Below are 17246 nucleotides of genomic sequence, written 5' to 3' on the forward strand. Positions count from 1 at the left end.
CTCCTACCCTGCATCCTTTTGTTGACGCTTGTGTGTGTGCGTGTTTTATTTCCAGAAGGGGACACACTGATGCCGAGATTGAAGCCATCTTTACAAAGTATGACCAAGATGGAGATCAGGAATTGACTGAACTGGAGCATCAGCAAATGAGAGATGATTTGGAAAAAGAGAGGGTGAGTTATGGTTTAAATACCACGGGATGACTTCTTGAAATGAACAAATACTGCTTTTATCTGTATTCGCTATTAGAAGTCTGGATTATATGATCCAAGCTACTGCTTTTGCTTTCAGTGAAGCAGTTTTATCTTATTTTTGCTTGCTCCATTTGTACTGTATTCTGCTTATGCAGGTCTTGGACTAGTGCAAGGCAGAGTAGAACGATGCCTTATGTTTGGCCTTGCCGAGCCACAAATGCCATCGTTAGTTTCAGAATAAAGAAAGTAAAAATGGCAAGACACAAAGTACATGTGGAGTAATGCTGCATGGAGCTGTCTCAAATAATCACTTAGGCAGAATTTTGGATTTCAGTTTGTGGCAAGCATGGTTCCCTGGTTGTAACAAGCTTGGGAGGAAAGAGAGCTTTGTGTATTTCTGATATTGTACCTGCCCTACGAACCTTATAGCCTTTCTTATTTTCACCAAGGAGGACTTAGAGTTAGACAGAAGCTCTCTGAATCGTCCGCTGAGCGGCCGTAGCTTCCCACGAAGCCTGGATGACTCTGAAGAGGACGACGATGACGACAGCGGTCACAGCTCCCGGAGGAGAGGCAGCAGCTCGAGCGGGGTTTCGTATGAAGAATTTCAAGTGTTAGTATTAGGCATTTTGGGGGTTTTAAAACAATGTCATTGTCCAACACAGTTCTGGATATTCCTTTTGAAATACATCCTAGGAAACGACCTCAACCTGAGCCAGACCACTGGTCATCCATTGGGTTCAGTCTTGTCTACACTGACTGGCAGCAGCCTCCAGGATTTCAGGCAGGGGATATTCCCAGCCCTACACGGAGATGCTGGGAACTGAATCCTGGGACCTTTGAATGCAAAACAGATGCTTTAACATTGAACTGTGGTCCTCCATCACTTACAAGCAGAGCCCTGCAACAACAAGTTGCTTGTATCCCTCGTGTGGGTGTGTGAGAGAGACTTGAATCTGTTACTTGGGGGTGGGCATTAGCATCAAAGGCAAGTAAAAGGTAAAGGAGACCCCTGACCATTAGGTCCAGTCGTGACCGACTCTGGGGTTGCGGCGCTCATCTCACTTTATTGGCTGAGGGAGCCGGCGTACAGCTTCCGGGTCATGTGGCCAGCATGACTAAGCCGCTTCTGGCGAACCAGAGCAGTGCATGGAAACACCGTTTACCTTCCCGCTGGAGCGGTACCTATTTATCTACTTGCACTTTGACGTGCTTTCGAACTGCAAGGTTGGCAGGAGCAGGGACCGAGGAACAGGAGCTCACCCCGTCGGGGGGATTCGAACTGCCGATCTTCTGATCAGCAAGTCCTAGGCTCTGTGGTTTAACCCACAGCGCCACCCGCGTCCCTTTTATCAAAGGCAAGAGCTCCTGCTATAACCAGGATCTTCATGGGTTTTGCTTTTGTTTGTTTTCAGCATTTATATATGTATAAAACAGCCTGCATTCAAACTAGTGGGGCATGAGGCTTCTGCTTGCAATGGAGTGCTAGATTTGTCTTGGGAGAAGGTGCGGGGAGAAGGCAGTTGCCAGAAATTGCTCAGAGTTCCATTGGTGGATCACTGTCTACCTTCTTCCCATCTCTGATTTATGAATGTTCTGTATTGCTTCTGGAAACTTCAGTCTTGGAACATAATGTGAAAGAATCCAGCTGAAAAATATCTGAGGGAAAATGCTTTTGTTCCAGTGAAAAACAGAAGGGGAAATAACACTAATTTTTTCTGGACAGCTGCACATTTATGCTTTCATCCTGCTAGAATAAGCTAAAACACTTGAGTATCCTGACCGGTCTCTAATCTTGATGTCTTTCTGTTGTGTGTTGCAAAGCCTTGCATAGGGTTGTAGCTGTATGAGCAGCCAGCAAGCATAGGAGATGATTGTTGCTGATTCTGTTGTGTAGGCACTCTGAGCGAGGTGCTGAAAGGTTCTTGGGTTGCTGCTGTTGGTGTCCTTCCACAGTAGTGCATGTAGACTGCTCGATTGTCTTCTGAGATGTCCAGATATAGGGGAATTCTACTTGATTATGAATGTTCAAAGAATATTGCATGGTGCCTTTCCTCCCTTTTAATCAAGGCTATTGTATATTCAGTGGTAGAATTATAGGATTGCCAGAGAGCATGAGCTCTCAGCTGTTTTTCTCAATTTAAAGTGGTGTCTCTTGTGTGCTCCAGAAGACAGCTGTCATGCAAAGAAGCTGTGGCTCCCATTGCTATGATCTGTGGAGTGTAGTGCGCAGCATTTCACACACCCTGTAATCAAATAACCGTGTATTTATGCTTCATTGCGGATTTATTTATCAAGGTACTTCACGTGCATTAAACTGCTGAAATCCATATAACAGCCCTGCAAGGTTGGTTGCTATTATTATCATTACTGAAAAAGGGAGGTTGAATGGGAGTGGCATTCCCAAGGCCACTTCATAGGTCCATGTCAGAGGCAAAATTCAAAGTGAGGCTTCCCTGATTCAGATGCTGCTTCAGTACTGACCACTTTGCTTGGCCGCAGCTCCTCTCCCTATTCTTGTACTACTTTTTCATTGGAGATGCAAGAGACTGATCTATGCAAAAGTACATGATAATAGACCACTAGGGCAGAGGTTTTTTTCCCTAACAAGTGTTACATGAATTGCTTGATCATTAAATCTCTAGTCAAAATAAAATACGCATTGTTTAAATAAAAAATATATCTTATAAAAAAAATGTTTGGCTCTAGGTTGGTGCGGCGAGTGGATCGCATGGAGCATTCCATAGGCAGCATTGTTTCTAAGATTGACGCTGTCATCGTGAAGCTGGAAGCCATGGAGAGAGCAAAACTGAAAAGGAAAGAGGTCCTGGGAAGGCTGCTTGATGGGGTCACAGAGGTAACTCACATGTGCCGGAAAAAGGCAAACAGTTCTTGCAAATTTGCTGTTTCATTCTATTCCTGTTTTCTCAAGACAAAGTATTGTTTCTGTTAGCTATCTTAGTAATTTTTAACCATTTAAACCACATAAGTGTTTCTTCCCAATTTAAGAATTCATACACTGCAGTGTATCTTTTTTTGCAATCTTTGTATGATCGGACACTACGATATTTGTGCCTAGGATGACAGGCTGGGCCGTGATAATGAAGTCCACAGGGATCAGATGGAGAGACTTGTACGAGAAGAGCTGGAGCGATGGGAATCGGATGATACGGCATCCCAAGTGAGCCACAGACTGGGAACTCCAATGGGGCTCAACGGCCAGTCTCGGGCTAGGAGTTCCCGCCCTTCTTCCTCACAGTCCACGGAAGGCATTGATGCCGGAGGAGGTGGGAACAGTGGCAACAATGTCCATGTCTAGTAGACTTTTAACTTTGCCTACAAAATTATGAGTATTGCGCACAGTTAGTGATTTGGCTAAGTCACAGGAAGCTCTAAGGTATGCAGAGGCAGATTCAGTAAGCAGAGAAACAGCCGAGCTGTTGATGCTTTTTTAAATATAAAAATTGGGAGACTATGAAGTGATTTAAAAACGAAAAGTTAATTTGGGGTTGTCTCTAATGTAGCACTCAATTAAAATCACTTAGCGATATACATACAGAGTAATGTAAAAGTAGGTTGCAGGTAACTTTGTCACACGATAGATTGTACAGTAGGTTGCGCACCAAGTTTCCACCAGCACAGCTGTTATATTGGATTTCTCTGTTGTGAAATAGCAAAACCTTCGCATCTGCTAGTGCAAGAACCCTTGCACTACCAAACAGAACTGATCCAGCCTTGGACTCGGTTTCAGCTACTTAAGAATCTACAGAAATGTCACAAATTTCTCTGCTTTCCATAGCCCCGCCCCCCAGACTCTGTTCCCTTCAAAAAATGTAATTAGCCCTCTAGAGTGGGGGACCCCTAAACTATCAAGTTTCAATTTGCTATATAAAGTATAAAACACACCATTTTTTATTGCAAATCTTATCTGTATGTTCTTAAAGATAGCAGGATTCTGGAAATCCTGTACTCTTAATAGTATTTTAAGGAAACTGTCCAAATCAAAGGATAAATAGCTGTCGCCTGCTTTCAAGAGAAATAGGTATTACAGTAGTTTATCCTAACTACTTGCCAAAAAAGTAACCTCTGCATTTCATTCACCAGAGAGAAATGAAATCACACAATGTCCAGAATAATGTGGCTGGGATGGTACGCTCTTTTTTTTCTTCTGTTTTTCTACAAGGAATGGCACGGGAATTTTCTGTTACTCAAGCAAGCAGTAATTCTCAATTGGCAAGTGAAGGCAAAGTCCCCTCTGGTTCTTAAAATGCTGCTATTTTCACACAGTGTGCCTCTAAATATGGGTGATTTAATAGCAGTGCTTTTCTTCTAGGGGGAAAAAGGTGTCGGTACTGCGTTCCTTTGAGTACCCCCAGAGAAAAGTACTGTTTTATAACACCTTGTTTAATAGCTCTGCTTCAAGCTATAAGCAGAATAGCAGCTCTGTTTCCAGACCTCTGAAATTCAAATGACATTCCTTTAGCCTGGTAGGCAGTGTCCCCAGTCCCAAATGTTGAGAAGGTGAAGCAATTTCAATTAGAGCTGCAGCATGAGGGTGAAGGGGTTAACTACACCATCCCACACCCCTGGGTTGCACCCCAGATAATAAGTGTTCCCCCCATCTTGTTTCTAGAGTTTTGGGATGGGGTAAGAAGCTGATTAAAGGCAATGAAATTTGGGAAGGGAAGGGCTAAAATAATAAAGAGTTGATTCCTAGAGAGTATTAACCATAGAGAAGGAAATGGCTGGATGAATCTATGCAGGTCATAACTGGCAAAAACGGGGGGAATGAACAGCTAGATGGCAGGTCAACTACACCTGAGGAAGTTGCCCCAAAGCTGAAAGAGGAATACTTGCAGGGGGAGAATGTTGTGCTCAGAGCATCATGCAGAAAGTATGTCTATCCTACAGTAAAAGTCCACTGTGGAAGCAGCTTTTGTGAGGTGCCAGACTGTCAGCTCATGCCTTCCAATTGAACAGTATTAGCAATGCGCCTTGCATTAATTGAAAATTAAAGGGACCACAAGAGGGACTCGGAGTTCTCTATTCGCTGAATTTTTGGTAGGAAAATTACAACGTTCTATTCTTAGACACTGATTGTGGTTGGGTTGTGGCTTAAATTAGACATGAAATTAAAAAAAAAACCCATGAAAGGTCATTTAGTGATGTAGCAAGAACACAAAAGGGAGCAAGTCAGAGCCTTTTAGATTTCTGAAAGATTTTATGTGGTGCATTTCCAAAACAACAACCTGTGTGACAGTATGACTCATAGGGACACATTCATTTGGCTTTGTTGCTGGGGGCTTCAAGAGGGTGCTTCAGTCCACAGGAATTTCTCACAGTAGTGCTAATGGCATCCCAGATTTTTCGTGCCATGCTGTCGCAGATGCCAAGCTGCAGAGTGGGAAGCTGCCATTGCAACACGCCTTGGCGTGCTTGTTTCAAAAGTTGTGTCTTCCTGTTTGTATTTACAGCCATCACAATCATTATATCTTACATTTGCAGCGTTGCTATAAAAACCAAAATGTTTGCATTCATAATCATATTTGTTTATATATATTAATATATATGTTTATATATATTGTTGTAACATGTTGTTACTTAATAACAAACTTCATTTTGAAGTGCAATAAGATTTCATGGGTTATCCATGCATACTGACAACGTACATACATTTAGTGTATGACAGCGAAGCTACCTGTTTTTGTATCCCTTTTGTTTCACACAATGGAAGTGTGAGTTACCCCCGTTTTTAGGTTAATGTCTTAATAGCAAAGGTGTGTTGGAAAGTTATTAGTTATCCACAATGATCAAAGATGTATTGGTTTAATAGTGACCACCTCCCCCCTTAATAAAGACTTTATATGGTTTGCAGTAGTTTGTGTGTGTTATTAGGTGGGGAGATACAGGCTGGGTTTCAATTTAGTTCCATGGGCCTGTTGTAGGTTGTAGGAATAGGTGATCTCTTGACCCAGTTCAACTCAATCCATGGATATTGAACTAAAGCAAAAGTCTCTCTTTGTGTAAGGAGCAAATTTATATCCCACCATGTGAGCTCCCACCTCTGGTTTGATTTTGTATGGGTAAGACATTGACCACCTTAGCCACTGTTTGGAAGGACAAGGCCAATCTAAATGTGACATTGTAGATGATAAATATATATAGTTTTATATGTACATAGCACTGGTGGGGGAGGTCACAGGCCAGGTTAGGACCATGGGGGAGGGCGCTTTGCCACACCCATTTCCCCAGTCGGAATCCCCGGCTATTTGCTAATTGCTAATGGGAGGAAAGTTCCAATTGGCACAATGGCCACTTTCCTTCCACTCTCTCTCTTGAAAGAAAGAAAATAAAAGATTTATAAATCAGCTGTATATTTTACATATATTACATGTTTACCATAAACGTACACTGTAGTGTTCAGTAGGCATGCGTGCCCTGCTCGATTAAGTATACTTCTTAATAAATCTCAATTTCAGATATGCGATAGAGAGGAAAATGATTGTCATGCATATAAGAGCCACGTAATTCTTCACCATGCCCAAGAAAGTCATGTCAATGCCTTGCATCTTCAGATATTCTTCTCCAGTGCATCTAGCAAACACAGGTTAAAGGCCAAAGTTTTGTTAGAAATGTATTGTCCCTAATTTTACCTAGTTTTCTTGTTTTGCTCTCAATGCTGTTTCTTATCAGAAGAATGACAACAAAAGATGGAATACAAAGAAGACACTGCTATTAGTTGATCAAGGATGACACAGACTCTCCACACACACACACACACACACACACACCCCACACACCCTACTAAGACTGTAATGCAGTGAAGCCTTCCTCACCACTCCACCGCAGCCCCCGGTTAATTCTAATGTACAAGAAATCAGCTCCGAATAACTGTTGTTTTAGCTTACTGTATAGCGCAACTGTTTGCAACATGCCAAGTACTTACATGGTAAATGGACTAGGAGCGATGCAGGTTACGTTGACCCCTTGTTCAAGTTCTGAGCAAAACTTAAGCCCAGTAAATTCATTTACTTGCAAAGCCTTTAAAGACAAACAAAACTGAATTACTTACTTGTTTCCACTGTTGTTACCTGAGAAGGTTTCCATATTTTCACATTTTGGGGAAGAGGCAAGACAAGAAGAATTTCAGTCTTGTTAAGGATATGAAAACATTACACATTTTATTTACTTCTCCAGGATTGGTGGAGATCCCAAAAGTAGCTGAGGTTTCTCAGTTTGGCTGTCAATCGCTGTGCGCATTAAGAGGCAACCTGTCTGAACAGCCTCACTTGCTTTCAAGCACTATTTTTTTGCCACAAGTTAGTATACCAAGGATCTATTGGTGCTTTAAAGAACATAACTGGAAAATGTTGCATAAGAAATACTGCAATTCACACACCCCCTTTGTACATAGCTGTCAACTTACAGATTTGAAAATAAGGGACCAGCAGCCTCGAAAATAAGGGATCAGCAACCAAAATAAGGGATTTTAGTCAACCAGCTGCCAAACAAAGCCTTAAGCGGTGGTTCCCACAGCGCAGCAAAGGGGATGCAGCAAGGAAAACCACCATCACCTCTCCGCTGGGAAGCGCTGAGCAAAGGCGAGTCCCCAGGCAACGCGGCTGATTTGATCGGCACAAGGCATGCAAGCTCCACACACCCCCAGTCGTTCTTAGACTCCTTATTGGGTGAGCAACGCAGCCAAGCAACACAGTTGGAGCCTCCCTCCTCCCTGGCCAGCAGGGAGGGAGGGAGAGGAGCTGCTTCCTTTGAAACCCGGGAAATTTACGGGACATCATCAGTAAGGGACAGCAGCGGGACACGGCGCTGGGATAAGGGACTTTCCTGCCAAATAAGGGACGGTTGACAGCTATGCCTTTGTAGCAGAAAACCCTGTTTCACCTGAAGTTTTATATGCATTTCATTTCATTTATTAGATTTATTGAAGTTCTCCAAGTGACTTACAGCAAAAAGAAGAAGATATGCAGTATATATTACCATGGGGGGAAGTGGGGGAAATCAAATAATATATTAATATTTCATATAAAAGCCTTTTTATAAAAAAGCCATGCTCAAAGAATAAAGCAATACTCAGACCCACCAATTAACAAATGAACAAAAATGAACAAAATGTCAATCTTCCCCTAGTACAAAAACCATTCGCATCAAACTAACTGTGGGCGGGGGAGAGGGATATTTGATTCTAATTAATGTATGCCAATACATAAGAGAGTTAACAGGCAGCACTGTGCAGTTCACAGCCTATATCACTAGATGTCGCTGTGAGATCACTTTTCCACACTTTCGTTTTGTCTTGTGATCTCAAGTCACAGGTCCAAAAGGGGTGGGGTGTTTTTTGTTTTCACCGCTCATCATGTAGTGGCGTCCAATTCACATAATTCACCCTCTCATTTAAAAGAAAAGGACGTGGAAAGTGTGCTTGTGCCCAGTTCACACATTCAGCAACCAGTGTATGGCAAATGCTTAATATGTGGGGTCTTCTTTGTAATAAATGAGAAAGGGGGCAGGCGTGCACTTTCACCATCAGAAACAGCCTTTGTCCATTCCCAAACCAGGTATAGCAGAGCCATCATCCAGGCAGTTGCTTGATGAAATGAGAAGGGACTCTTAATATTTCTCCAAGAGCAGAAATCACTGAAGGTACATCAATGCCATTGTTGTTGTTGTTTTTAAAAAACCCACCTGCCACAATAGGGTCCTAATCCAGATTGGTCCCACACAATGGCATTTTAATGCCTGCATTTAAAATTAGCGAAAGTAACATGTGGCGTTTAATTAAAATGTGTTTGCTAAATGAGCAAACACGTTTTTATTAAACACCTGCACATATGGTGCAGCCTTAAGAGACCTTATTGTACCGTATTTTATGTAAACTGCTTAGAAGTTTGGGTGTTTAAGAAGTATTTAAAATTAAAAAACCAGAGTCAATGTTGAGGGGAAAGATAGCCTTCTCTGGTCAGTTATATGAATTTGTAGCCAGGGTTATGATAGCTGGTGGTGAGTTCTAAACTTCCAGAACCATTTCTAAAGAAGAAAGGGGGAAAGGCTGATACCTACATTCAGGCCATAGCGCGGGATACTGAAATACTTCAGCCACAGCAACCAAGGTGAAATGGTTGTGATGTTCACCAGCAAGCCAGAGAAAACCTACAAATGGTAATAGTAGTTTTAAAAGACAGGGAAAAGTCAAACTGACAGAAAAAAAATTCACCCAGAGCTCTTAAAGAATTTCAGCCATTTCCAGAATTCATTCTCATCGCAGTGAAATATACACAAGTGGATTTGTGTATTTCATCTATACCGAGAAGTTATTCCTCTGGAGCACCCATCGTCAGTAAGCATGTACTTTTTGAAGTTCAGCAAACTGTGTATGTGTTTTTTATTCACCGCCCCCATTTCAGGGGTGCATCGTAAGTTGGTTTAATGGCAGTAAACAGTTTTCCTGAGGGAATGAATGGCTATTCGTTTTCTATGGGATAAAGAGTCTTAGATAGGGCACCATCTTTGCAACTCCCATTATGTCTGTAAACATGGCATGAAGGCTGGCAGCATCAACCCCACTGTGTGGGAATCCCTTGCAGACGACCACAGAGCCTGGAGACAGACAGAGAGGTTGCACATCCATAGCAGTGGCCAGAACAGGAATGACCACTGGGAGGATAACAGAGATAAGAAACCCTGTGGTGCATCTGCAGCAGCACAACTGGATGCCTTCATCTGCCACAGCTGCAAAAAACCATGTCTCTCATACCTGTCTCAACAGCCACAGCAAGTGCTCTAACTTTTCAGTTTGACTTCACCCCAAACGGGCACTATCTAGGAGTCTTACAGCCATTGAAGGCAAACTTAAAAAGGTAAAGGTAAAAGACCCCTGACAGTTAAGTCCAGTCACGAACGACTGGGGTTGCGGCGCTCATCTCGTTTTACTGGCTGAGAGAGCCGACATTTGTCCGCAGACAGTTTTTCCGGGTCATGTGGCCAGCATGACTAAGCCGCTTCTGGCGAAACCAGAGCAGCGCACAGAAATTCCGTTTACCTTCCTGCCGGAGCAGTACCTATTTATCTACTTGCACTTTGACGTGTTTTCGAACTGCTAGGTTGGCAGGAGCTGGAACCGAGCAACGGGAGCTCACTCCATCGCAGGGATCTGAACCGCCAACCTTCTGATTGGCAAGCCCTAGGCTCAGTGGTTTAGACCACAGCACCACCCGCGTCCCTGAAGGCAAACTTGCTCCCCTATGAATCATCCCGTTCATGTGATAGAACTTTGGGCGGTGGCTGAAATGTGGCAATGTAGCCTTTTTGCATAATATCTGTCTAAACATTCCCACCCCCACCCACCAAAGGAGGAGGGGGAAGAGAAGAATCAACCAAAACTCACAATCATAAAAACAAAGCAAATATTTATGATGAGGTTTGCAACCGACGTGACGTTTTGCCCTGTTGCTATTGCCAGAGACATGGAACTGGCTGCGTAGGCGACTAATATAACAGTAATCATCATGGTAAAGAAGGCTACCGCAGTTGGCTTGAAACCTGAAACAAATTAAAAATGTTAACACAGTGGTACCTTGGTAGTCGAACAGCTTGGCTCCCGAACAAATCGGTTCCCAAACACCGCAAACCCGGAAATGAGTGTTCCGATTTGCAAATGTTTTTTGGAAGCCCAAATGTCCGATGTGGATTCAGTAGTTTCTGATTGAGTGCAGGAAGCTCCTGCAACCAATCAGAAGCCACGCCTTGGTTTTCAAAGTGTTTCGGGAGTCAAACAGACTCCCAGAATGGATTAAATTTGAGAACCAAGGTACCACTGTAGATGTACATACACAGCATCAAAATTTTGCAATGCAGGCTTCCCCATGAGCAAAACTGTACATATATGCAGCTTTGCACTAGCATGTCAGCCTTAATATCATAGCTGGCTTTATTTGTCAATAAAGAGTATTATTGACTGTGATGCTTTTGGTCCTTACTTGTATTGTAAACAGAACACAGAATACAATGCTCTATGATCTTGTTACCTAAAAGGCCAAAAATTCGCACTTTGGTTCAACATTTTCATCCAGCTCTACACTACAACCTGGTCGATCACTGTCCACTCAGATCACATCTATGTATATGTGACATTTCTGTTTGGAGTCCAGTGTGCATCACTTTCATAAATGTGTAAGAGCTGTGTTTATCCTTTCAATGCTCAGTCCCCCAGCTCAGGAGAACTTTTTGGAGCTTTTTGCTATCCCTTTCTGCTTTAACCACCCTAATTCTGGGGTGAGTCAGTCTTAATGAAATCCACAAGCCCATACACAGTGCTTGAGGGGGCTGCCAAGATATGGGAGTTAGCAGGTTTCTCCTACCCCTCCTCAAGCATTGGGTATGTGTTTTATATTATTGCTAATTTAGAATTAACCTATGATATATTTTACATCAGAAGTGAGATTTGGTCGACAAAAGGAAAACAATAGCTTTACTATTTCTTTCCAGAGGAACATACATGTTAGTCTCCTACGGCAAAACAACCAATACATTTGTGGCGCCTTAAAGACTAAATTTTTATTTATGGCATAAACATTTCTAGTATCAAATAGACTTCATTCGCCAGTTGCTGGTACAGGAGGGTGTGTCTGAATACACACATGGTTTTAAGTGGCAAAATAAGCATATTGTGCTTTCCAACAACAGTGATATGCAACAAGCAATCTGCCTGCCACCATCTAATATCTATATTAAGGAAAAATGAAACATGACTTTTGTAGTATACTTGCCTATCAAGAAATAATTTAAGGAAGTGAGGATGATGCCAGGTAAAGTCCTCATGGGCACCATATCAGCTAATATCTTTGAGAAGAAATATGCAGACACTCTATAGTAGCCACTTATATATTCATGTCTGCAACACAAAATACACACATTCAGGACTTGCATAATAATAATAATAATAATAATAATAATAATAATAATAATAATAATAATAATAATAATTTATTATTTATACCCCGCCCATCTGGCTGGGTTTCCCCAGCCACTCTGGGCGGCTTCCATAAAAACCAAAAATACAATAAAATCACACGTTAAAAACTTCCCTGAACAGGGCTGCCTTAAGATGTCTTCTGAATGTCAGGTAGTTGTTTATCGCTTTGACATCTGCTGGAAGGGCGTTCCACAGGGCGGGTGCCACTACCGAAAAGGCCCTCTGCCTGGTTCCCTGTAGCTTTGCTTCTCGCAATGAGGGAACTGCCAGAAGGCCCTCGGCGCTGGACCTCAGCGTCCGGGCAGAATGATGGGGGTGGAGACGCTCCTTTAGGTATACTGGATCGACGCCGTTTAGGGCTTTAAAGGTCAGCACCAACACTTTGAATTGTGCTCGGAAACGTACTGGGAGCCAATGTAGGTCTTTCAAGACCGGTGTTATATGGTCTCGGCGGCTGCCCCCAGTCACCAGTCTAGCTGCCGCATTCTGGATTAGTTGTAGTTTCCGAGTCACCTTCAAAGGTAGCCCCACGTAGAGTGCATTGCAGTAGTCCAAGCGGGAGATAACCCACAACCAACAAATGGATTCATAAATGGCAGCAGTTTTCAATCTAGTTTTCAAACTAGTACCAGACATTTCCCAGAAGCTTGTTTCATCTATTTAGAACAGTTATGTCCTGCTTTATAGACTTGTGAGGGTGTCAAAAGTGCTTTATGAAAGATTCCCCCAATATAATCACATTCAGCTTTACTATCAAGAACAGAAATAGCATGGTGTCCAGATGGTGCCAGGATTATTCAGGCAACGTGTCCTGTCCTTGGTCTTCCCTGTGGCACAATGGATCAGTGTGTCTGGCTGTTAACCAGGTTGGTGGTTCAAGCCCACCAAGGGCAAGATTCGATCATTGCAGGGGATTGGACTAGATGATCCTCGGGATCCCTTCCAACTCTACAGCTCTATGATTATATGAGGTCACTACTCTGCAACATGCAAAGCACATATTCTGCCACTTAGCTGGGGCCCCTGAAGCTTTAATGAAAGTGTGCTTGCTCTACCCAGGTCCACAATGCATCCAGCATGCAACTGCTGAGCTAGTAATCACTGAAATGGAATATGGGCTCAACATTCACATATTCCTTAGGTGCCAAAACTGATGCTATAGAGCAGGGCTGGATGTGGCGGCCCTCAATGCTCCTTTTTCTGGCCCTTAATACTTTCTCCAGGTCACACACCCTCTTCTCAGGCAATACCTGGTTCTTCCTGGCTGAAATGTGTCTTTGAATTGTGATGATGCCTCTTGCTTGTCTGGTTGGAGGACAGAGAAAGGTGTGTAGAAACTAGTCCATGTTTACAACGGTCAAATTCTTGCTCCTCCCACTTTTGCCCAGGCCCTACTCACCATGGACATGTGATACTTGCATGGTTGCCCAGAAGAGAATGTGGTCCTTGGATTGGAAAAAGCTTCTCACCCTTGTTTTAGAGAATTCTTTCTCCCTAAACCCGGAGTCCATACAGACAGCCAAACTTTAATTCAGACTGAGCGCTCTCAGCCAGGACAGCTTGGCCATCTGTATCTCCTTACCAAATGAAGAGAAGGCTTTTATCATAACCAGGGGCTGATATGTGTGGCAAAATGGCCGCAAGCATGGGCTCCATAGGTGGAACTGACTGATGAGTTACTCAACCAAAGAACAGGTAAGCAAATAAGGCTACTAGCAGTAGACTAAGCTTGGATTTCCATTACACACAGTTTTACCTACATAAATATCCTTTTTTCCGTGATAAAAAGTTCAACAGTCGTAATACTATTCAAACACTGATTGGTCGTCAAGAAGAACAAAGCGCCAACTCTACAAGAGAACCCAAAAGTGACAGAATTAGAGATACCAAGGCACAGATTAATTTCTGCATCAATCTGCAACTTTAAAAAAAAATCTGTGCAAAAATCCTTACGTATTTTTGTGTGGATTCTTCTAACATATGCATTTCTGCAAGCAATTTCGTATGTTATTTCTTCTAATATATTTTTGTGCACACTGTTTCGCCGGAGCAAAACTGAATTGCAGCTTTAGTACTGCATTGCAAAATTTGGCGAAGTGCAAATTTTGGAAGATAACCATCCTTCAGTTGGCTTTCTGGTTTAGGTGCAGATTCCATAGTTTCACAAGAAAATGCATAAAAAACCAAATTTCTCCCTCATCCTTAGATGGGAAAAATAAATGCTTTGAATTGGGTGGCTCAGCTTTGCTAGAGATGAGTGAACTCTAGAAAGCCCTTCTCAGATAGAATCAGACAATACCAGACTTTTTCTAAAAGGGAAAAAAGCCTTGGCTAAATTACTTTTCCGTGTCCCATGGTTAAATAAACCTTTAAGCAAATATATTGGAGACTGCTGCATAAAATACATCCTAAAGTACCGTATTTTTTGTCCCATAGGACGCTCCGTCCCATAGGACGCACCTAGTTTTTTGGGGAGGAAATAAAGGGAAAATTTTTTCCCTTTATTTCCCGCCCCAAAAGCAGGTCGGGGAAACCGAACCAGGTCGAGGAACAGCGGGATTGTGGCGCTGTGCCTCCCTGCTGTCCCCCGAGCTTGTGGGGCTGGCCAATGTCTGCCCGGCGCGAGGGGCGCCCTACTTCAGGGCGCCCCGCCCGCTGGGTGGCAGGCTGCTATCTGCAGCCTGGGGAGCCCTGCGGGGAACTGCTGCAGGGCTCCCCACACTGCGGAAGTATGCCCGGCGCGAGGGGCGCTCTGCTTCAGGGTGCCCCGCGCGCCGGGTGGCAGGCTGCTATCCGCAGTGTGGGGAGCCCTGCAGGGAACTCCTGCAGGGCTCCCCACGCTGCGGATGTCTGTCCGACGAGCGGGGCGCTCTGCTTCAGGGTGCCCTGCCCGCCGGGCCGCAGGCTGCTATCCGCATCGTGGGGAGCCCTGCGGGGAACTCCTGCAGGGCTCCCCACGCTGCGGATGTCTGTCCGGCGGGCTGCTATCTGCAGCCTGGGGAGCCCTGCGGGGAATTCCTGCAGGGCTCCCCACACTGCGGAAGTATGCCCGGCGCGAGGGGCGCTCTGCTTCAGGGTGCCCCGCCCGCCGGGTGGCAGGCTTCTATCCGCAGCCTAGACAGCCCTGTGGGACCTCCCGCAGGGCTGCCTAGGCTGCGGAGGTGTTCCCGAAGCGCCGGGCGCTCTGCTTTCAGGGCGCCCGACGCTCCGGGAGGCAGGCTGCTATCCGCAGCCTAGACAGCCCTGCGGGACCTCCCGCAGGGCTGCCTAGGCTGCGGATGTCTTCCTGAAGCCTGGAGAGCTTCAGCGAAAGCCTCTCCAAGCTTCAGCGAAAGCCTGCATTCGCCCCATAGGACGCACCCAGATTTCCCCTTCATTTTTGGAGGGGGAAAAGTGCGTCCTATAGGGCGAAAAATACGGTAATTTGTTACCTAAACTTTTCTGCACATAAATACTAGCTGAAGATGATGCTACATTGCATTCTCTTTTTTGAAGCGTTTACTCACCTATTTTGAATGCCAGTGGCATCATTTTTAACTCCAGCGAATACGGATCCTACTATTAGTCCCAGAAAAGTGGCAATACATATCTAGTGCGGGGAAAGAATATTTCATATTAAAAACATGCTGTCTTGGGCAGGGAGGAGTGAGGAGCAGAAGGAAACTTTTGAAAAATAGTGGACTTCGTGAAAGTATAATAACTGTTATCTATTAAGTTGCTCTCCTGCTGTGATGATGAGCACTGCACTTTGTTAGGGAAGGATGTGTGTTGATATACCACACTGGTCATGCCTGGCAATACTAGTCCTAGAACATAGGGTTGTATCCAACTAAGTATCCAGCTGAGCAGATCCACAGAAATCAGACCCAAGTTAATAATTCCCATTCATTTCAATCAGTCTTCTCTAAGTAAATGGTGGGTACAAACCATACTTTGGCATAGGAGAAACCACAGAAGAAGAAGTAACCATATCACTGTAGGTAACTTATAAAAATGGGCTTTGGACCTTCATTATAACATAGAACAGGGTTCGAAGACTGTGGTCTGTAGACCACCAGTGGTCCATAAGCTTCATTCACATGACCCACAGCATGTCTATGGATTTGGGATTGAAAACAGGAGAAAGCACACCTATTGCATTAAATATTAATACTGGTTCTTTAATTGAATTGTTATTTCTTTTATTTCTTGAATTCTATGCAACTCCCCCCCCCCCCTTTGTAAAATAATGTTTGCTTTAAAATGCTATTAGGAATAATAACTTGAACGACTCAACTTGAATTTGAAAAGAAAACATTCTACTAAATGTTTACAAGGTAAAATCCAACAGAGATGTGTTTAAACTCTGCCAGATTTTGGAACAAACCAGGTATTGTTAAACACATTTGTAAAGGTAAAGGACCCCTGACAGTTAAGTCCAGTCGCAGACGACTCTGGGGTTGCAGCACTCATTTCACTTTACAGGCTGAGGGAGCTGGCGTTTGTCCGCAGACAGTTTTTCCAGGTCATGTGGCCAGCATGACTAAGCCGCTTCTGGCACAACGGAACACCGAAACTAGAGCAGTGCGCAGAAACGCCGTTGACCTTCCCACAGGAGTGGTACCTATTTATCTACTTGCACTTTTTTGGCGTGCTTTCAAACTGCTAGGTTGGCAGGAGCTGGGACCAAGCAACAGGAACTCACCCCATCATGGGAATTCGAACCGCCAACCTTCTGATCGGCAAGCCCATGAGGCGCAGTGGTTTGGACCACAGCGCCACCCACGTCCCTTTAAACACATTTATACAGAGCAATAAAATTGCCCAGCCAATTTACACACACACACACGTATATATTTATATGTATCTCTCTCTCTCTCTCTGAAATATACAGAGAGAAGGAGGGAGAGGACAACGATCAAACTGATTAAAAACTATGCTTTGCTTTATTAAGAACAAGCAAAAGTGATGAAAATCTCAGCCAAGATGACGGTAACAGCCTGTTCAGTCGTGTTTAAGCAGGAGGGATTGCCTGAGCCTTAACACTAAAAGTGCACTTGATACATGGTACCGTAGTGCTAAGG

General features: G+C 43.9%; 2 protein-coding genes across 6 annotated transcripts in view; one reads left to right on the plus strand and one right to left on the minus strand.

The window, feature by feature from the left end:
- Window positions 1–6064, plus strand: part of PKD2 (polycystin 2, transient receptor potential cation channel) — a 19352-nt gene extending 13288 nt beyond the window's left edge. Inside the window, exons 12-15 of one of the 2 annotated variants that reach the window (XM_028743584.2) lie at window positions 56–173; window positions 647–807; window positions 2904–3051; window positions 3274–6064. In XM_028743584.2, the coding sequence (XP_028599417.2) occupies window positions 56–173; window positions 647–807; window positions 2904–3051; window positions 3274–3513 (667 nt within the window). In that variant the 3' untranslated portion in view covers window positions 3514–6064. Of the gene's footprint in view, window positions 1–55; window positions 174–643; window positions 808–2903; window positions 3052–3273 lie in introns of both variants that reach the window. The other variant, XM_028743583.2, reaches the window with a different exon arrangement.
- LOC114603975 (broad substrate specificity ATP-binding cassette transporter ABCG2-like) overlaps window positions 5396–17246 on the minus strand; it is a 23174-nt gene continuing 11323 nt past the window's right edge. For all 4 annotated transcript variants that reach the window (XM_028743588.2, XM_028743585.2, XM_028743586.2 and 1 more), the window contains 7 exons: window positions 15690–15772; window positions 13944–14033; window positions 11978–12102; window positions 10597–10751; window positions 9273–9362; window positions 7141–7235; window positions 5396–6788 (listed from right to left, as the gene is read on the minus strand). In XM_028743588.2, coding sequence (XP_028599421.2) covers window positions 6641–6788; window positions 7141–7235; window positions 9273–9362; window positions 10597–10751; window positions 11978–12102; window positions 13944–14033; window positions 15690–15772 — 786 coding nt within the window. In that variant the 3' untranslated portion in view covers window positions 5396–6640. The remainder of the gene's footprint in view (window positions 6789–7140; window positions 7236–9272; window positions 9363–10596; window positions 10752–11977; window positions 12103–13943; window positions 14034–15689; window positions 15773–17246) is intronic.

Source organism: Podarcis muralis, chromosome 9, assembly GCF_964188315.1.
Source record: "Podarcis muralis chromosome 9, rPodMur119.hap1.1, whole genome shotgun sequence".
NCBI lineage: Eukaryota > Metazoa > Chordata > Lepidosauria > Squamata > Lacertidae > Podarcis > Podarcis muralis.